The 21877-nt window shown below is 42.5% G+C and overlaps 2 protein-coding genes across 2 annotated transcripts; both read right to left on the minus strand.

Annotated features, from left to right (window-relative positions):
• Positions 1–1089: 1089 nt before the first annotated feature.
• Positions 1090–8491, minus strand: tyrp1b (tyrosinase-related protein 1b). Its single transcript, XM_050044555.1, has 9 exons — positions 8436–8491; positions 7151–7509; positions 6761–6869; positions 5774–5987; positions 5194–5398; positions 2290–2457; positions 1873–2052; positions 1642–1788; positions 1090–1396 (listed from the first exon to the last, which is right to left on the minus strand). The coding sequence occupies exons 1-9, from the start codon at positions 8447–8449 to the stop codon at positions 1191–1193; spliced, it is 1602 nt and encodes a 533-aa protein (XP_049900512.1). The 5' UTR covers positions 8450–8491; the 3' UTR covers positions 1090–1190.
• Positions 8492–8979: 488 nt separating this feature from the next.
• On the minus strand, positions 8980–21493 carry si:dkeyp-118a3.2 (A-kinase anchor protein 12). Its single transcript, XM_050045466.1, has 7 exons — positions 21229–21493; positions 20164–20879; positions 19560–20022; positions 18432–18749; positions 17236–17353; positions 16386–16496; positions 8980–10673 (listed from the first exon to the last, which is right to left on the minus strand). The coding sequence occupies exons 1-7, from the start codon at positions 21290–21292 to the stop codon at positions 10499–10501; spliced, it is 1965 nt and encodes a 654-aa protein (XP_049901423.1). The 5' UTR covers positions 21293–21493; the 3' UTR covers positions 8980–10498.
• Positions 21494–21877: the final 384 nt, after the last annotated feature.

Genomic DNA, 21877 nt, shown 5'->3' on the forward strand with positions numbered 1-21877 from the left:
ATCAATTTCACTTTTTCTAAATGTCTTCAAGTTAGCTACATGTAGTACATGGCATTGTCAAAGTGCTCTTATTTTAACATGTTTCAAATGAGCTCACTCTCACACCATTCAGTATTTTTATTTTTTGGAGTTTATTAATTGTGTCTGTAACTCAACAGGAATAGCTGCCCCAACAGGTGATGGGCAGGGAGCAGGGACTGTAGAAATTGGAGAGGTGAGAGGATTATGAATTATAGAATAAAGCAATAAGGAATGAGAGGCCGTGGTACAACTGTTGTCCAATCAGCAACAACAACCACACCAATCCATTTTATAATTAACTGTGCCTGTACTAACTGGCCCCCTTACTTTTGAAATCAAAATTCCGTCCCTGGTTTACTCATAGTTCAGTTTTTCCTTTTTTATTTTATTCTCTACATGCAGCAAGATATTTTGCTCTTAATCTATAATATATGAGTTAAATTGAGGCTGTGATGAGTAATGGTTGGGTTGCGAAAAAGTACATGACTTGTAAATTGAATTGTCTGATACTGTGTGCAGTAATGTCTTAAATCCACATGGGGGCGGTGTGTGTGCTGTTATGAAGACGAGCATTTGCATGGACTTGATCTGACTCATTGGTGAGAAGCAACATTACATCTAAGTGGTGTGCTGGTAAGCCTCAGGCTTCAGACAAGCAAATTCACGCCTGCAGTAAAGGCCTCTAGTATCCAGGCCTTTCTGTGGTCTGTTCACACCATTCAGCATATTATTCACACAGTAATGGGACTAGATTAAGTGCAGTATGAATGGAATGAGAACATCAAACCAAATAGGATGGTTGCCATTTATCTTACAGACAGATGAACTTTGACTTCATGAATTAGCAACATGTAACTGGGAGCTGAAAAAGAGACACTGTAGGGAAGAAATGGTCTTATATATTGTCTACCAACAGCAATTTGCCCATTCAGTATACAAGCTGCTCCAGGCAGTCTGACCTCTTGGCTGCAGTCTGATCTTTTCTGCTGTATGGATCAAACAAAAGATTCATTGGACTCTGCCAACCCTGCAATTTATAGAGAAAAAAACTGACACAGACACCAGGACTCTGGGTTCAAAACCAGTTCAACTTTATTAGAAGAAGTAGGGGAATAAAAAAACAAAAAAAAAAGCATGAAATGTTAAGGCCTCTCTGGAAAGGCATGGATTTAGACAACGGACTGTGATTTGTCCAACCTCCGGTCGTCCTCTGAGTAGCGTCGGAAAGTCTCTCCCAGCAGTGGCTCTAGGGCCTCAGCTGAGCGGTAGGAGCGGGCACGCACAGCACAGGCGATGACACCACCCACCACAGCCACCACCAGCACGGCCGCAACGATGGCGATGGTGATGATCTCAGACAGGGTGTAGGCACGAACTATGGGAAAGGAGAGGAAGGTCATGAGGGCCATAAGTGCTATATTGTAGGCAACTGGACTTGCTTCTTGAAGATGTTTCGCCTTTCATCTTGGATGAGAGGGAAAACGTCTTCAAGAAGCAAGTCCAGCTGCCTACGATATAGCACTTATGATTACCATGACCCAGATGACTGAGAATCTTCACCGACAAGGTCATGAGGGGCTTTGTGAATGTGTGTGTCCATGTGTGTGTGCTGCTACTTACCTGGCCACTGGACCTCGTAGGAGTATCCCAGGTTTTCTGGGGCAGAGACGAACATCTCAGCATTGGTGACAGGAGGCCAGAAAGGAACCATGTTGAATCTCCGGTTGTGCCCAATGGGAGCATTCTCCTCAGGGTAAACTACTTCACCTGCAGGATGAGGAAAAAATAGGTGTATCTTTTCTTTCGCCTGAGTGAGTGTCAGTATCTGCATCTAGTTCAGCCTGTGTGTACCTGGCTGGTGCCTGCTGAGCCACTCGTCGAAGATTGCATCGGTGAACGTGTGCAGCAGGACAAAGATGGGATCATTGGGTGAGAGGTGAGTCTGTCCGCCCGTCCCATTGAGGAAGAGGTGGGCCAAGTTGTGGAGGCTGCGGATCACCGGGTCGTACATCCCCTGAGGGGCGCTGTAGCCTAGAAAATACAAAAGAGAAAGCTAATAAATTTACCATAATTAGGATCAACAAATGCTTTGTTGAAGCTAACCATATGTGCGTGTGAGTGGAGAGTCTAGTGTGTGTGTGTTTGAAATCACACAGTGCTTCAGCAGCTCTGCAGTCTGGGTCTGACTGAACCTGAATATCCTCCAGTGGTTAATTGGAGGATGTTAAGTCTTAGGTGCTGCTTTAATTCTGACCCATAACCGTGCACCTTCAATGGTGTTCCTGAAGCTCTCGGAGGAGGTGGAGTAGTAAGGCGGGGTGTCGAAGGCGTTGAGCTCCAGACAGTCCAACACATCCTGAGGCGCTGGCAGCCTCTGCACCATGGGACGTGCCACGTTGCCTGCTGGGTTCCTCCTGATGGGACTGGTCTCTGTGTCTGGGTGATAAGGACAGAACCCAAGGTGAGATAATATTATATGACTGAAGTGCAAGCTAGAGACTAGGCTTGGGCGCTATAATGGTATACCTGGGTATTTAGAAATCCTGACGATATGATTTTTAATACCATCCAAAATACAGACACTCCTCTTTCCATTTCTCATAAGGAGATACTGTATTGACCAAATCACAACATTTGTTTACAATAACTTCCAGGGAAAAAAAACCCTTGCATCAAATACATTAAATGACATGGCGCTGGGCATTTGCTGCCTCAGTTGGTTAGTTTTTAGCCACCTAAAAGAGCCAATCATTAAAAAAAATCAATATCAGTTTAAGTGTATGTTATATTAACAATATTTTCGCTGCTTTAACCTTGCTGTCAGACATGCCTTTGCAACAGGGAACTGATGCCGTTGTCTCAAAGCTACCAGACTCTGTTCACAAAAACAGTAATTTTACTTTGCAGCACACAGTTTGCTGGTCTACCACTGCCTTGATTGCTTAGTGTCCAAGGTAAAGCATAGAAAATATTCCAAATAGACCTATAGCATACACTTAAACTGATATTGCTTTTTAGGTGGCGAAAATACGTTTGGCTGCGACCCCTGTCCAGTACAGCGGTACACTGCTTAGCCTCTGTGCTAATAATTTGGTTTATCAAAGATACTAGCAAAGCAACACAAAATAAGCACAGCTTTTATCTTTAAATGTTACAGCTCAAAAATGACAGAAATAAACAAATTTCCTGATTTTGTGTATCTTTGCAATTCAAATCAATTGCCAGTTGTCTAACGGAAGTGACTGCTGCTTTTAGCATGACATCACAGTGATTCGGTCTGATGAAGATGTTTTGCATGTAGTTTATATCACGTGCCACCAGAGGTCAGTCTTTATTGGTGGAACACGCAGCTGAGCTAACAAATATGGTGACTGCAGGTAGCGGGGATAATGTTACAGGACTGTAAACAGTTGGGCAGCAATGGTAGGATGGAGACTGCAGAGGAGAAATATAACTTGGTGAATTAAGGGTTTACTTTGACCCAACCATAGGTTGTGATTGTTGAAACAGTGGACTAACTTACCAGATGACTGACAAAACTAAGACCGTTTTGGTGGGTTTTTTTTTTGTTTCTGTTGAGTTTGAATGAAGTGTGCTTTACAATGAGTAAGAAGGCAATTAAGCTAACGTTAGCCAGAAGGTGAACAGTTGTATTTCTCTGTTTAATAAGGAAAATTGATGTAATATTATTTCATTTCTTGACCTTTTTACCATTTTTTGTCAGACTAACAAAGCTAAGAGAGCTTGCAGAATGTAGCGAACTGTCATGAGGGTAGGTAACACAGCACCCAAATACCGTCACATAGGCTACCTTATACACAAGTGACGTTTCAGGAAAGTATGAAAAAGTAGATACCACCCAAGCCTAATATTTGAAACAAAAGATAACTTAAACGATAGCAGTTTTTTGGTTAGTGGGGCATTGTGGTTCATATTCAGGCCAGCGGTCCCTACAGAGATGGAAAGAAGGATGATTAGAAATGTTATGTTATTGAACTACTTTCTAATTCTATGTGGGAGACTAGACTAGTTTGATCAGTCTTAAACATGACAGGAAGGCAGTTTTCTTTTTTAATTATTCACTAAAAGTCAACAGTAGTGAGTGGGAGCTCTGTGACTGAACACAAGTTGTTTTTGTTTTTTCTTCCCCTTCTCGCATGCATGATCTCTTTCTTCCTTTCTTTTTTGTTCTTTCTCTCCCACACATACACAAACACACACACATACACACAAGCACATAAACAGAAGGCTACATAACTGAGTTGTCTGTCTGTTTGAAGATTATTCCCTCAGATCAAAGGAACCAGTAGACTGCTAGATTCCTGTCTTCAACAAGCACATGCACAAATGAGGCAACCCCCCCTAACCCATTTAAGGAGACGTTGCTTGTTGACGCAGGAAATACCGGGCCTGTCATGACTCTCTAAGGGGATTAATGAGACAGATCACTGACACGTTGGCCACTCACATGTTCTACCTGTTACAAGCTTTTTTTCTTTATATATGTGCAATTGTTCAAAAAGAGACCCCCCCCCCCCCCCCCCCCCCCCCCCCCTTTCCTGTTAGTGTTTTGGGGGNTTAATGTGTTTGTAGTAGGGGACTAGGCCTACGCTAAAAGAGGATTGACATTCTTCTATTATTCCATAATACGGGATAAAAAAATATTGTATGAATAAGTTGTATTGGTAATCTGGTGCCAGCATGGAATGAGATCCAATCTCCGCAAATCTGATCACGTAAAGTCTACCTTATTACAGTGTTACACAGAGTTGCCTTATTCTAGTCTAAACTGATTGACCCAGTGGGAATTAACACTTGAAAAACTGTACGTTCTGATGTCTGCTATAGAGAAATTAGGCTCAGTGAGACGGGAAAAAAAAGAATTACAAAATCCAGTGTGCAGTACTTTGGATGCATGCAGAAGAAGTTGTTTAACAAGTCGAGTAGTTTCAAACAAACTGTTAGTAATAGCGAGCAATATCAAATGCGGCACAACAGCTGTGAGGCATTATTTATAGCAGCTTATGTTCTACATGCTCTCTTTATGAGCTCTTTGCCCTCTTTTCTGATGCAGCTGAGACTATGCTGTATATCAACACCACTCTCCTGCACAGTGCGGTATAGTGTGTGTATGTGGGTGTGTGTGTGTGTGTGTTCTGCGACTGGCCTTACTGTTGCAGACAGTGCCCATAGTATCGTAGTCTTCCACACTCTCACAGATAACCCTCCACTGGGAGAAGATGGAGTTGGAGCTGATGGAGTTCATGTCGAAGGAGCTCCTGGCTCCAAGCAGGTCATCGGTGCAGATGTCGCACTGGCTGCCTCCGATGGCGAAGTTCCAGTAGGGCAGAGCAAAGGTGGGGTTGCCCAGCATGTCCTGCATAGATGGAATAACTTTTTTTTCCCACACTATTCTTATTGTATCAAGAGTTGCTGCAGTATAATATTGTATTCCATTGTATTTTCACTTTCAATGCCTCGTTTTTTCACCTTTCTTTATTTTCTTACCATTTTCCACCTTGGTGTCTTTTGCCTCTGTCTGTCCCCCTCCCCCTTTCTCCTCCAGGATAGCTTTCCGCTCTGTCTCCATCTCTTCAAATCCCCACACTCTTTCCTTCCTCCTCTTATGATCCCTTCTCCCATCCTCACTTCCTTCATCACTTCATCAGCCTAAAAGCTACCTTTCCTATCCCTTTTTCTTGTCACTACACCCCCGTCTTTCTCTCTCCCTCCCTCCCTTCCCTCTTCTCACCTGCATGTCTCTCTCCAGTTGCAGCAGATGAAAACGGTGCCAGGTGACAAAGCCGGGGCCCTCGTGGGAGAAGTCTACGCCTCCAAAGCTGGCCTGGCCCGGCCCCAGGTATGTTTTACTGACAGAGTAATAGTGGCTCCAAACAAAGTAGTTGTAAATGGTGATGTTCTCAAACTGCGGGGTGTTGCCATCGGGCCCAAACACCTCCTGGTACCTACAGATGAGGGGAGCAGCAGGGTAAATGTCACCTTGTGTTTTCTCCTCCACACTGCTCTAAGACAGTCTGTTTATCCTCTCATTTTTCAGCACAGAAAACATACTGCTTGATTTGATATGTGAGAATATATCCCTTCAGTTGAGCTACAAACTGGTCGACACTGCATGTACATTTCATTTTCACGTGTAGCTGCCGAGGGAGCACTTGGCTTCAAATATGAGGCCTGTAGCTGAGATCCTGGGTGTGCCCATTAATACAGGAGAAATTTAATTTTTTTATTAGGAGGTTAAAAGGGTTCTTCTACCTGCAGCTGAGAATTGCTTCAAAAAATTAATCTACTATAATCCTCAACTGACTTGGAAGGAGGTTATTCACAGATTTATGTACTGTTACTTAGAAGATTATAAATCCCTTTACTCCCGCCTAAACTGATAATTTGCACTTCCACCTGCAGCTTAAACAGAAAGCTGCCATAAGAAATTTTATGATTTTACTGATAATGTTCAAAACACAGCACGGGTGCACCATAGCTATATTACTGAGCTTTCAACTATCAGAGGCAGCTAGAATGAGCCTGCAGGTCTTTGGGCAAAGCTGGGCTGTCTGTTCTAAAGTCTTGATACAAGACCAAAGACTGGCTGAATAAAGATCATTCTTCCTTTGAAATTACTTAATTAAATACATTTTTAGCTATGCTTAGCATCAGTTTAGCATAATCAAGTCCATAGAGAACAGTTGGAGTAGTGTGATATATATCCTTATGTATGTACCGTCGTGTACAGATGACCAGGTCAGGGTGGACGGTCCTCTTAGCTTGGTCCAAAGCATTCACAAATGCCAGCTTCTCAGCTGCACTCATCTGCATGATATTCCTCCTTACTGGAGCGAGGTTAATGGGGTGGAGGAAGACAGGATGGCAGGAATAGAGAGAACAAGGGGATGGTGAGGTGTGGGAGGAACATAGCAAGAGAGGAGGAGAGAAAAATGCCATTAAAAATTAACACAGACATTGCCTTTCCCTAACAATAAATGCTGCCCTCATTCCATGAACTGATGTCTTTTTCTCCGTCTTTGAGGCCCACTGAGATCTTAAAGTGTACAGTCAGAGACAGAACTTTTAGGTCGCCAATGCTGAGTTTAGACTGCATCCATTCCCTTACCCACAGAGATTCTCTGATCACAGTTCGGTCCAGTCAGCCCGTGTCGACATCGCCCACAGTCGTAGCCACTGAAATTCCCATTACACTGGCAAGTGCGGTTGAAAAATCTCAGCGGCCACCTCTCTCTGTCATCACGCCCAGCATAAGGGTACTGGGGTCCATGGCGCCGGTTGTCTGCTGCAATGGACACACACTGCCCCCTTCCCGTGCTGGAGCCACACTCATCCCCCGCTGCCCCTGTGGGGGACGGGCAGCACTGACCACTCTGTAGCCCCACAGTGGTGACACACACCCGGGGAAACTGGGCCAGTGTTAGGGTGGCACACATGGTCACCACCAAGAGACCTGCTCTCCACATGCTGCCAAAATTCAGAGAGGATGAAGATATATTTTGGGTACATGTGGTGGGTAAGAAGGGAGAATAAGGTAAAAAGTAGGTTAGGAATTTTAGAAACAAAGAGACTAGACAGATTTTACATTGTTGCTTCACATCCATCCATCCGTCTTTTTCTAAACCACTTATCATGTTGAGGGTTGTAAGGGGCCTTTCCCAACGCACATTTTGGTAAGATGAAGACAAAAAAATTCAATACTCTGCAGACATGCACTTCAATTAAGCTCAAGAACAACTCACTCGGTTTGTGTTCTCTTGTTAAAGCCAATTGTCTTAACATTATTCCGAAACTTCACTTCTTACACGCCCCTGCAGGCAGTGCAGTCATTATTCATAATTCACAAAGCCATTAGCTTTCAACTCTTACAAGTTCAGAAATGCTTTCAACAACAGACGGCAAGAGATGATTTGCTTCAACCTTTTTTATGTAGTTAGATTTGCTTGTCTTTTGAAGCTTGTTGATTAGGAATGAATGAAGGAGTGACTAATAGTTTGGCAGCAGCAATTATTTTTCAACAAAACAGTGATAACAACCATTGAAGAAAAGTTACAAATTTAAGAAAAAAAAAACTTGGGGGGGAAAAAAAGGGTTTTACGTGTTGCGCTTTTCTGCAGAGATACCGTACATTATGAATGACTGGATGCATTGCTCAACCATAATGCTCAGCCAGTGCAACATGGGCTGTTATGTGGCAATCTGTCTTATACCCATCATCTGAAATGAAACTTGGTTTTCATTTTTTAATTTTGCCAGTAGCTTAATTGTGCATTAGTCTCATATCTGCTTTTTAAATGGAGCTGAAGCAATCATTCACACTGTTAATTTTCAAGACTTATTATATTCTACAGTTCATTATGTGAAAAAGCATCAGCGGAATGTGTTTCCCCTACCTCTGACTGTGCATGCTGCTCCTCTCTTTCTGGAGAACTGAAGCCCCCCAAGAGTCGGCCCATTTCCCTCTCCTGGCTTAAATAGCTATTGAGCGCATGACCAGAGCTCTCTGGGGCTTGTGTAAGCGCACACACACACACACACACACACAGTACACATGGATACACTTGAGGGTTCAGCTGCTTTTTTTCAAACACTCATTCATATGCCTTGTGATCATAACCCAAATGACGCCAGTCTGTGTGGTCACTCGCACAATAAAAGACTCAACTGTGAGATAAAATTCATACTGAAGTCATTATTTTGTAAATTCAGTCACTTTGAACAACTTGGATATGGTTTGTTATCTGTGTGTGTGTGTGTGTGTGTGTGTGTGTGTGTGTGTGTCAGGTGTCTGGGGAAGAATTTCTAATAATTTGTGGGAACAAATTAGTCATTTGTTCCTTCAATTTACTTAATTTGTGTGCTCAAGTAATCAAAAATTTCAAACTGTGCCCTGCAGAATAAAGAGAAGTCCATACTGGGAGGCAAGAAGGAAATATTCAACATTATCATTTTAATTTGCTCAAATCACAAATGATGATACAAAGGTCAGAAATTATGTCGAATAAAAATCAAATCAAGTCAATAATGGACATTTTATCATGTTGGCTAGTGTTGTACATTTTAATGAGACTTTGCAGAAATGGTGGTCTATGGTGCCGCTCGAACACTTTGTGAATTACACATAAAACAGGAAAATTGGTTGTAACCACTGTACCTTTTATAACATTTTCAACAGTGGTGGTCAGTATGAAAAACATTTCCTAACAATTTCATTGTATGCTAAAGAGCTTACAGACATCAAACTAGATTCATAACACTTTTGTCACATTTACACACACACACACACACACACACACACACACACACACACACACACACACACACACACACACACACACACACAGTATTTTAAAACACACACTTCCTGTTCACTCATTCCCACAAATTTGCGCACCTGTAAATGCACACCCTGACTTCCACACGCTCACACACATCAAACGTATGACAGTATCTTTTTTTTCTTCTTCTTCTTTTTTTCAATTTACACACACAGACAGACATACAATAAACACCAAATACATGTGTGTTACATATACAGTAGTTATCACCAGAGGTGGGACCAAGTCATTGTTTTCCAAGTCACAAGTAAGTCTCGAAGTCCTAAACTTTTGGTTTTGTGTCCTAAACAAGTTATAATGCACTTTTCAACAAATGTAATGCCAATATTAAATTTACAAAATTAATAAATGCTTTATTTGTTGTTAAGTTATTTAACTGTTAAGTTGGTGTTAGCTAGGCATTAGCTTGCTGACTATGTTAATGTTAGCCTTAACTTACTGTTCTTTGTGCAACTTAAAATGTTGAACAAAGTTGGAAGTTGTTGTGTCTTTGTTTGTAATGTTTGACCTGCAATGCATACTGCTATTCAGTATTATTTACTACTGCATAGTTTTTGTAAGTAAACAAATTATCTTTGATATATTTTTTTCCAACTGGCACCCAATGTTAGTTCTTCCTTGTTCTCTCCTGCAACTTGATTTGATGCTGTTGGATTTTTCAAACAAAGTGGATCTGGGGAATTAAGTGTCGACTTGCTGGGAATGAAAAGCGTTGATTTTAGTTTGGATCAGCAAATGAAGGGAAATGAATTGATTCCTGGCACACTTCTAAGTAAAACACTTCTTCATCTTCGGGCTTGGGAGAAGATGTCAAGTAGTTTTAAGTCAAAGTCAAAGTTAAGTCAGGAGCCATTGGTGTTAAAGTCCATGTCAAGTTTCAAGTCTTTTTTGATTTTGTCAAGTCGAGTTTAAAGTCATCAAATTTGTTAATTGAGTCGTCTGAATGAGTCAAACCCACACCTCTGGTTATTACAGTCAGAGTCCAAGGCAGTCTGTGTTGGGTTGGAGAATTTAGGGTAATTCATTGGGTAGTGTGAGTAAATTGGGAGTAGGGATGAAGAGTGGCTTTTTGAGTTTTATTGAGATACAGTTAGGAACAGATAAAAACAGTTAGACCTCTAGAGAATGGAAGTCCTGAGGTCTTGTGAGGAGTCTGGTCCTGGTCCAGTGTTGGCCGACTCCTCTGCGGAGCTCGGAGGGAGGTCGGACATGGCTATCGCATGCTCCTCTTCGTGCATCTCTTTGTTTTGGGCCAGGGTTGAGGCCACATCAGATAGGTCAAGTGCTGCTATCCTGGTAGAGAGGAGGACAGTAGGGCAGTTGACAGCCATTTAACAGTTGGATAAATTGCAGGAATAATCCCTGACAGGGTGCATGCATTAGAAGCTATTTGATACAAATGAGGATAAAAATCTGTTTTGCTTTACATGAGAACAAAGACAAGCTCATTCTGATGGGACACTTAGAGTACCAGTACAATACAAACACCACTTAATTTGGTGTTTTCATAATGGCTGTCGAGCTGCTGTTGAATATGATGCTGCGAGCAAATGCTAATATTTTCACCGCAAGGTCTGTTTATTTAATGACGCACCAGATGGAGAAGCTAACAAACTGTGGTGGAAGGCGATACGCTGGGAGGTAATGACACACCCAGATATAAATAGATCACTTGACATTATTGACTAATTGCAGGTGACAGTGTCCTCAATGAAAGAATTTCTAAAAGTGCTGCATGCCCCGGTTGATTTACCCTCAAGGGTAACCAAACTGCCATCTTAAGTGTCATTCCAAATGTGAAAAGCATGCGTGCTGAAGGACTGCATCTTACCCAGAATGCATTTTGGTCATTCATTACTTCCTCAGCTGTAATCTGGCATGGTACACAAGAGAATTCTGCTACCTGCCCGAACCTCAAGGGTCCTGCTAAAGTCCTTGGTTTTTCTGGGTCAGGCTAAGGTTGGTTTGTGATGTAAGGCTTTGGACTTGGATCGTGCTTGGGTTTTGTTATTTTCAAATGTATTTTATTTGGAAAGTTCAGTGTTTACCATGTCCGTCTGCACCCAGTGGGGCTGGGTATTGTTTAAAATATCACAATACCAGTACCAAAACCAGAACTCTAACAGTGATACCTTTTTTTTCTACAAATTTTGATATCCGTCATGTGAATGAAAGCATTCAGTGGTGTAAAATGCAACCAGTCACCACACGTAATGTAATGTAGCTATACTTTCAAACATTTTGGTGGCACCTGGGCAGGCTAAACTGCCAACTTTGTCATATACACAAAGCTCAAATTCACCACAGACTGTATGGGTTGTAGCCAATCCCATTGTGTATGGGTGGCCCAATCACGCGTTGCATTAAATTATAAAAGGGTTGCAGTGATTGGCTGTGAGCAAAACCATATAAATAGTCATTTTTTCTTCATGTGGGTGAAAAAAGGATCAAAAGCAGGTACCATTTGACTGGAGAAGTTCTAATATTGCTTGATACGAGGTTATTTTGGTTGATACCCTAAAGGTATCGACCCCAGCTCCAGTGTCCAATGTGGTGAGCTTGTGGATCTCACTTTTCTTTATTTTCAAGTCTCAGTCCTGCTAAATGGCCAGGACTTCCCATTTCAAATCCCTCTCTCACCTGGAGACCCTGCCTATCTGCTTTCCAAGTAGCTACATGCATGCTGTATGATGCTACATAACACCATGTTCCAAGAAGAAATGAAAGGAGGCTTGTTCAACAGCTACTGGAGTATGGGTTCGGGTTGACTATAGTAGTTGTCTGGATCAACCACCCATCATGTCCTATATCGCCACTACAGGTTGCCTCTGTGTGTGGGTGTCTGACACCAACTGGCCACTAACCAAGTGTCTGCATTTGACGAGTTGGGAATGAGACTGGTCTGGTGTTCAGCTGGTCTGCCTTAGGATTGTAGAGCAGTCAAAGTCAGATGCAGTCCTTCTTTGTCATTACAAAGCCACCATTTTGCATTGCAAATAGTGTACACCAATTTCAAGAGTATCATGATTAGCCTATATTGAAAAAGTGTGTGAATACTGATCCATTTGGCTCTATTACAACCATTTACCTGCTGTACAAATCGTAGTCGCCTTCATTTTCAAAATGCATGTCTTGACGTTAACATCAAGCTTAAGTCCCAAAATGCTTCTGACCTCCAAAATGGCTTTATCTACACTCTCTGAATTTGCTTGCTTTGCACCGTGGCTTCTGGCATCCATGTGTGTACAAGGAGCAACACTTGGTGCATTTATTGCTGAGATGATACTGCTGCTAAATTTGTGACTTAGAGAGTATTCTAAGTGACTTTTGTTGTTTGTTGGCAGCGTTTTTAGTGATTCCCTCTTCCACTGACAACTGGATTGTCACTGCTGCTATAAAGTCTCTTAACAAGGACACATTTCAAGATGACTCTGCCGACTGTTTAATAATTCAGTGTTGCTTTGTTATCGTCTGTTCTAGGCACACATCAGTTTTCTCTTTGTGTCTTGCACGCTTTCACTGGCTTAATCAACAGACTCATTGGATCACATACACACAATGCTGTTTGTGCAATGCTATGTGAGTTTTGATTCTATACACAGACTCTCTCAATCTCTCAGTCTTGTTTTTTTCCCCTAAGTTTTTACACACATCCTCACCCCACACTTTTACATGGTCACTCCTCATGCACACACCTTTGGCTTATTATTGATTCAAGCCTGCTAGTCTGATTAGGAAGAATAGCGGTATTACCCAGTAATGCTTTGGGTTCACGGGACTCACACTCTCATGTGACCCAGCAAGCAGCCTCCTGAGCACATAGCTTACCAAACAGCCAGGAGGGAATCAGCTGAGAAGCACACAACTGGTGGTTCCTATGAACCACAAGTTTTCAGGTCAGTGAACAGCATTTAGTCGGCTGACAATGGGCAAGCCTGACATCCGGCTAGTGTTAGTGACAAGGAAACTGATACTGTAGAAGTCAGTTTGGTGGTGGCAGAAAATCTGACTCTAAGAGAGAGACAGAAGAGCAGAGCAGAGAGGTACTCTCTGGGCTCACTGAGATCATATAAACCTTGAAATGGTTTAAATCAGACAAAAGACCAATATACTGTACTAAAGGACCCCTATAAATCTAGCATAGCAATGTTTAGAGATCTTTGTCCTTATGTTTAATCTGTGATAAAGACTGGTGAAAGATGACAATGAGATCTTTGTCTCGTCTTTATTAGATATATGGGAGCTATCAGTGTGCAGATGTTTTGTCTGATTTCTACCTTAGGTTTCCTTATTATATTCAGCAAAAGTGAAAAGAGAAAATAAGTGCTCCTGTACACAGCTTAAACAATTGTTAGAAAAGTAATCCAAGAGTAATCAAATGTAATGAGTAAAATTACACTGACGAATAAATTTAAACAGTTACATTACTAATTCCAATTTTTAACAAGGTAACTGTAATCTGTAACCTGTAACATTTCAAAGGAACCCTCCTAACAATGCTCACCATGTGTTACCTTGAATATGTGTAGAAAGCGTTATTTTTATGCCTCTGCACTGGCGATGCCAGAGGTGTTGAGTTTTCAGGTTGTCCATCTGTACTGACGTACAGACGTACGTTTCATTCTCGTGAAGGTGTTATCTCAAGAATGCTTTGAGGGATTTCTTCAAATTTGGCACAAATGTCCACTTGGACTCAGTAATCAACTGATTTGGTGATCATAGGTCAAGGTCACTGTGACCTTGTCAATCTCATTCTTGTGAACGTGATAGCTGAAGAACGCCCTGAGGATTTTTTTTTTTTTTTTTCAAAATTTAGCACAAAGGTCCCCTTGGAGTCAAGGATGAACTGATCAGATTTTGGTGGTCAAAGGTCAAGGTTACCATGACTTTGCATTTGTTCATTCTTGTGAAAGCATTACCTCAGAACCACCTTGAGGGAATTTCTTCAAATTTGGCACTCACATCTACTTGGACTTACTAATGAGCTTATTAGCTTTTGGTGGTCAATAGTCAAGGTCACTGCAACCTGTCTATGTCTAATTCTCCTGAACCAGATACCTAAAGAACACCTTCAGGCATTGTTTTTTTTTTTCAAATTTGGTGTGATTGTCCATTTGGACTCAAGAATGAACTGATTAGATTTGGGTGGTCAAAAGGTTAAGGTCACTGTGACCTTGCATCTATCTCATTCTTGTGAATGCAATATCTCAAGAACACCCTGAAGAAATTTTCTCAAATTTGCCACAAACATCCACTTGGACTCAACAATGAACTTACTTAGACTTTTGTGGTTGAAGGTCAAAGATCAAGGTCACTGTGACCTCAAAAAAGACGTTTTTGGCCACAATTCAAGAATTCAAACACTAATTATGACCAAATTTCACACAAATGTCTAATAGAATATAATGATGAAGTGATGACATTTTATATTCAAAAGGTCAACTTCACTCTGAAATCATAATGTTTTCTGTCCATTAGTCAATGTCATATCTCAGGAACAGAAGGGGAGACATTTGGTCAAATACTGAATTGGTGACACTAATCTTAAAACTGTGCTGATTGCACAGATCTTCTGTGCTGCTGGGGTGAAGATGTGTGTGAAGCATCCATGTTTTCACAGACTGTAACTGCAATTTCATGGGTTTTGGATGTGTGCAACCACAAGGAATTAATTCTAGTTTTCGCGTGCCTCCACTGAGAAAGGAGAATTCAAAAAAGGCAAAAATTCTTTGTGAATTGACAAAATCAGGGTCCACATTTAATAGCATCTGTTTACAAACTCTCACACAACTAAAGTGGTATAATCCAAGCCTCATTTATCTCAATTGTATGCTCAGTGCTTCCCAAACAATTGCCTTTTCACTGAAACGATTTAAGACACCAAACAGTCTCACGCACAGGAGAGTAGCCTGCCTGGGTGTGCACATTTGTTCGAATTCTGCTAGCAGAACTCAAACGCACCCAAGTGCCCAGGCACACTGAGGGCATGCTACACGTAAGCGGAAGTGTTTCATATTGTAAGATTTTAGCAAAAATGCTTGTGTTTGGGAGGCACTGAGCGTATGACTGGATAAATGAGACTCTGATTGTACTGGACGAGTTGTTAGATTTTGTAAACTGTTGATTTGATATAGTTTTGCTGTTGTTAAATGTGAACTCCTTTTACTTCACTTTTCATGAAGAGTTTTCACCTTTTTTGAATTCTCCGTTCAACCTGGAAACATCCACGAAAAACCAAGTTTTCTTTACAAATTCAAGGTAACATTCATACATTCATCTTCCGTAACCACTTATCCTGTCGGGGGTCGCGGGGGGCTGGAGCCTATCCCAGCTAATATTGGATAGGAGGCGGGGTACATCCTGGTCGCCAGACTATCACAGAGCTGACACATAGAGACTGACAACCATTCATGCTTACATTCACACCTACGGGCAAATTAGAGTCACCGATTAACCCAACCTGCATGTCTTCAAATTAGAGTCACCGATTAACCCAACCTGCATGTCTTTAGACTGTGGGAGGAAGCTGGAGTACCTGGAGAAAACCCACGCTGACATGGGTGGAAGATGCAACCTCCGCACAGAAAGGCTCCCCCACCCTGGATTTCAAACCCCCAATCCTGGGTTTGATCCAGAAACCCTTTTGCTGTGAGCATACAATGCTAACCACTGCATCACCGTGCTGCCCTCAAGGTAACATGCGATGAGTAATTAATACACAACTGGTCATTTTTGTGGGTGAAGTATACCTTTAAGAGGTCATTGGATGTGAGCTATTAGACTGATGTGTTAGACAGCGCTCTTTACCAACATCATCAAACACCAAATGACGATATATCTTTTGGGAGAATAGTGTTTATCCCTCTAAATACATGTAAAATGTATGTCACTGAGCACTGAAGCAAAAGCAAAAGGTTTTCCTTTAATTTATTACCTGTATGTATGTATGTATTATTTATGTAACCACTATAGATGTTAGATAGAGGTTTATATATGTGAACATACTGTTGAGCGTCCCCATTGCCTGCAGGAAGTGTGTCATCACTGCAGTCACCTCCTGTAGCTGCCTCCGGTTCAACACACCCTTCCTCACATGCCCGCTGCAGGGCCGGGGCACTGCATACACACATGTACACAAACAAACACAAAATCTCAGATATTAATGTTGTTGCTGACTGTTACCCCTCTACAAATCAACTACATGCTGCATCAGGCTATGTGGAGAAAAAAAAACTAGTGCAGCATATTACAGATAAAAGGCTATTCTCTCTTTTATTGAGAGAAATACTGAACCAATACTGGGCACATTCTCCTCATGTCATCATCTATCAGTGTGGAAATGTTAGCTGCAGCTTGGGCAACATCAGAAGCAATCATGTACCAGCACTGCTGTAAGTCCCATCTGTGATTGTAGCGCCGTTGGTACTACAGCTAGCAATCAGATGGCTTATTTCAGCTATTAGAGAAGAAGCACTGTGATATGGTTGGTACAAGTGCAAAGGCAGACTAAGTATTATTCTGATTACCATTCATAAAAAGTAAAGACAGGAAAAGAGTCTTTTTTATAAAGACTGAGCCAGAACAAAAAATCACGCTACAGTACAGTCAGATTAGGGTTGTAATGAAAATCTATTTTTGTACGAGGCTGTTGGATGTATAATGTAGCTCAGCCTTCCCAAATTTATGTCTATGGATGGCAGGCTACAGGAAATAATATTGGCTAGGAGCTGAGCTGTATTAGGTAAAGGACATTTGGTTTGTACTTTCAGTCCGTCAGAAAAGTATGGCCTTTAGGATAACTTTTTTTGACCAAGTGTTCCTGGAGATTCAGTGTACAGAAATCGGTGCTACCTACCTGTTTTTGTTACGACATTTGAGGATATAGATAATGATGATAACAGTCTCCAAGACCAGGAAGGCTGCAGCAGAAATAGCCCCAATCTTCCATGCCTCCAGGCCCAGCTCACTTGTCTCTGAACAGATACATTAAGGCAGAGAGAGAGCAAGAAAGGGAGGGCAGGAGAGGAGAAAACATGAAATGTGATGCACTACGTTTTGCTACAACTCAATCAACTGTCCCTCAACTGCACACAAAGGAAGCTGTACTCTGACACCCTATTTATTTCGCACTATTACAGTTTAGCAGGACAAAAAGAAAATACCTTTTTTTCTGCTGTCGTGTCATTTTAACAATCTTCCTTCCAGCGATTTATAATACACCAGCTTAAAGGTGCATGTGTGTGATGCATAGGGTCATAGACAGAGTATAGTTCTAGTGAGGCAGAAAATAGCACATTATTATATTGTGACGGAATGGTCCCAACTTTCTGGTCTTCCCCCACCAGTCGGTGTGTAGTAAGCCTGCTCCACTGTTTATTCAAATGGAACAACATCAACTTGGCCATCTGCATATTTTTCTGGCAGAATCACGATGATGATCTGTTTTCTTCTTCTTTATTCTACCCAAGTTTTAAGCTGCAGAAAATCTGCTGTAATATATACACAGACCCATTTATAGCCAGATATGCTAAGTTCTGAAACTGCACTTGAGAACTACAGTATATATTACTTTAAGTTCAGTTCCTCTCATTTTTTCCTAATTGGGACATTAAGGTCAAAGCTAATTGATTACATATGAGCTCAAGGGGTTAACAATTACCCCTTCTCCACCAGATTAGCTTTGGTTCTTGAGCTGGTTTCAATCAGGACTCTTGGAATCTTGGCGCTATGTAGTGAACCAGCCTGCAGTTCCACCTAGTGTTGATCAGAACCAATTAGATCAAGGATACGTCATCAAGACAACACTATTTGCAAGACTCTTTCCAGCTTGTAGAGTATGATACACTAATGTCTTCACGGCTTGCACTTCAGGTTAAGAAAAACCTGCTGTTTTTTGGTCCCAGCTGGAAAACAACTTTCTGAACCTATTTTTTTTTTGGTCAAAGTGCTTTGAACAGTTCAGAATTTGAAACTGAAACCAAACCTGTTCCATGTTGGTAGAAAAGAAATATTTCTTTGATATTTGGATATCTTTTCTACTTTCCATTTTACCTGTGTTTCCAGCTGTATCTTCCACCAGCTCGTTGGCCTCCCCTAGTTTCTCCCCTTCTGCCTGAGGCGCTTCAGCGAGACCATCCTTCACAAAATTATCCAGTGTAGGTTGGGCCACGACGGGGTCATGTGGCAAAAGGTCATCAGTAGGCGTGATGATCTCATTGCCATCGCTGGATTTCTCATTACCGAGGGTGTTTTCTCTGGCCTCCACCCCACCAAGGGATGGGCTGGGGGTGGGCACCTGAATCTCAGGGATCTGCTCTATGGAGGCTTCATCACCGTCCTCTGGCTCTGGGGCAGAGATCACCAGCACTTCTAGAAGAGGGGTTTGGTATGTGACACAGACATGAAAATGAAGCAAAGAGGTCAAGGTTTAGGGTTTATCGAGTGGACCTATGGAATGTAGAATAATGTATGGATGTGCTGCAGCTAAGATTGGAAGTTGGTTCATGATTCGGATGCATTTGTAAGCTTACTCACAGTATGTTTACAGTGCAGAATAACATATCAGTCTTTGCATGTGTCACAATAATCACTGGGCTTGAAGAGAATTTTAGAAGTTTCGACTGATAAATGATTAATGTCCATGTCAGGATTTTCTGAGTAAACATTTTCTCAAGCTCCTTCTACCAAAAAGCTTGTTGATAACATTTCAAAACCAGAGCAGCTCGTTTTTTTTACCACGGTTTTTCAGGACACGGGCTGGTAACCAATATTATTGTAAAGTGCATTAAAGGGGGTTTATAATCTTCATTTAAGAGCTTTCCTCTCTTAAAGTAGGTTAAGATGCAAACAATGCGAGCTTAACCAAAGCTGCTGAGTCTAATGCAACTGAATGTTTAAAGACAAATACCATTGCAGTTTTAGGTTTGTGTGACCTAAATTATGAAGAGGTTTTACATATTCAACATCTCAGATAGTTATCTGATGAGGATGTACTGGAAGTAAAGTGAATGGGGCGGCTAAAACATGAAGCTAATGGGAAGAAAGTCGACGAGAAGATTTGCTGGGAAATTTTGACTTTGTTTGTATGCTGAATGGGGCATGGTGCCAGTCAAGTCACCACACTGAAGCCTAATTTCTTTGTGCCAGCTTTTAATTCTACTGCACAAGCACATATCTCACCTTGATCCTCCTTTTCACTGCTGTGTGAGGTCTCCAGAGCAATGTGATCCTCTTCTCCAGCTTGGTGGTCACCCCCCTCATTTACCAATGCCACTGATTCCTCCTTGCCTACACCCTCTCTGTGTCTTTCACCCCCTTCTGCTTCCCCCACTATTGTACCTTCTGCTTCTACCTCTCCAGCAGCTCCTCCCTCCACCACTAAATGGCCTTGTTCGTCCTCTACCCCCAATCCTTCAGCGCCCTTCACTATGTTTACCTCCTCTTCTTCTACTGGTTCTCCCACTACACTTTGTGTGCTCTCTATTTCATAATTATCAGAAGAGGGTACTATCACCTCACCTTCAATTTCATCCACAATAGTTTCTTCATTTCTCCATACATCTCCTGTCTGTTCCACGTCAGACACTGCCAGGCTAGGGTCAGACTCTACTGCAGGCTCCACAACTCCTGGAGTTTCCTCTATCTCCTGTGTTTCTGTGTCAGCTGCCCCGTTTTCTTCTGACAACACAACCTGCTCCTCGCCGTCCTCTGCCTGTGCCTCCTCCGCTGCTAAATACCCCCCTGTCTCCTCTGAAGCAGCTCNCAACTCCTGAGTTTCCTCTACCTCCTGTGTTTCTGTGTCAGCTGCCCCGTTTTCTTCTGACAACACAACCTGCTCCTCGCCGTCCTCCGCCTGTGCCTCCTCCGCTGCTAAATACCCCCCTGTCTCCTCTGAAGCAGCTCCAGTTTCCTCTACAACCTCCTGACTGACTTGGGTGTCTAGAGACTCATCAATAACCTCCATCCCCTCCACCTCTCTGTCTTCAGTTTCTACACCTGCTGTAGTCTCCACCACAGATCCAGCTGTAGCCTCCCCTTCGACAACCCCTTTGCCCCCCTCAGCTACATCCTCAGATGCATCCACCTCAGCTACCTCCTGCTCCTCTCCAACACCAGTATCTCCCCCCTTGGTGCCCGTATCCTCACCCTCCACCTCCTTCTTTACCACCTGCTCCAACACCTCTGCCTCTGCGTCGGTTTCGAGGGCATCCTCCTCAGCGGCCTCCTGTGCTGCTGCCTCATCTGCTTTCGCTTCACCTCCTCCTTCCACCTGCCCCAAAGCTGCCTCCACCACCCTCTCCAGCAGCTCCTTCAGCACTTCCTCTGCCCCACGACCCTCCACCTGCTCTGAGGCCTCCTGCACGGCCTGCTGCACCTCCTTCAGGCTAGGGGGGGCCACCACGGGTACCACATCTGCAGGAGGCAGCTCTGGTTCAGGGGGTAAGGCCTGGTCATCTTGCAGGGTGACTGCTGTGGAGGACTGGATGGAGGTAGACAGACCTAAGGAGATATATCAAATATTTTGGGTCTTTTGTAGCAGCTGTAAGTAAACCAACCAATATATGACACATATACACATATATGCCATATGTGGCAACATAATCACTGCAGATCACTCCATGAGGAATACAGCAAAATTCTGTTTCTTTGCCACTGGTTGGTTGATTATGTCTTTATTCAGTGATTCAAACTACAAAAACAGCAGCACATCACGTGTAGGTGCAAGGCTATTGGATATTATCAAGCAAAATTGTGGTTTGGAGTCAGTGTGCAGGTGTTACTCCTTTCATCCAAATACAAAGACATCATCACATAGATAATCAAAGCTATTTGCATAATGCCACCCTACCTTCAGACGTGCAGTGTTGTATCAACAAAACCACCAGGAATCCTTTTAAAAAGCAGTACTCCATGTTGTCAGAGAAAACATGAAAAATATAGTCCAAAACAATCCCCAGTCTCTCCCAGGAAAACACTCTTTACTTCCTTTCGTTCTTTGCTCAAACGTCAAGTGTGAGTGTGTGCACCACCACAAGACATACACTGAGTGTGTAGACTCGGGATGGTTGGACAGTAAATTGGGCCCGGGCAGGGAGGGTGATGTTAGCAGGTGACGCTGAAAGGAGGGAGGGTGAAAAAACGAACATCGCCATGTTAAATATTGCCACCCCGAGGTGTCTCCGTACCACCAGGTGTCTCTATGGGAGTTGGGGGTAAAGTAGCACTTGAGTGTTAAATGCTTGTGAGACCCTTGCGAGGGCTGTGGTGAAATTTGGGCGGCATGTCACACACACAGTGAACTCTGGAGGAGCAATTATAGGTGGGCTGTGAGATTGGGGCATGAGTGATGCTACCATTAAGGCCTGACATAGAGCTACAGAGAATAGATCTGAGTGTAAAACAAAAGTGCTGCAGGCATAAGTTCATAATAATATCACAATGCACCTGACAAAAAGTAGTATTCTCTTGAATAAGGTTTTCATTCAGAAGATGTGAAA

This window comes from Epinephelus moara, chromosome 5 (genome assembly GCF_006386435.1).
Source record: "Epinephelus moara isolate mb chromosome 5, YSFRI_EMoa_1.0, whole genome shotgun sequence".
NCBI lineage: Eukaryota > Metazoa > Chordata > Actinopteri > Perciformes > Serranidae > Epinephelus > Epinephelus moara.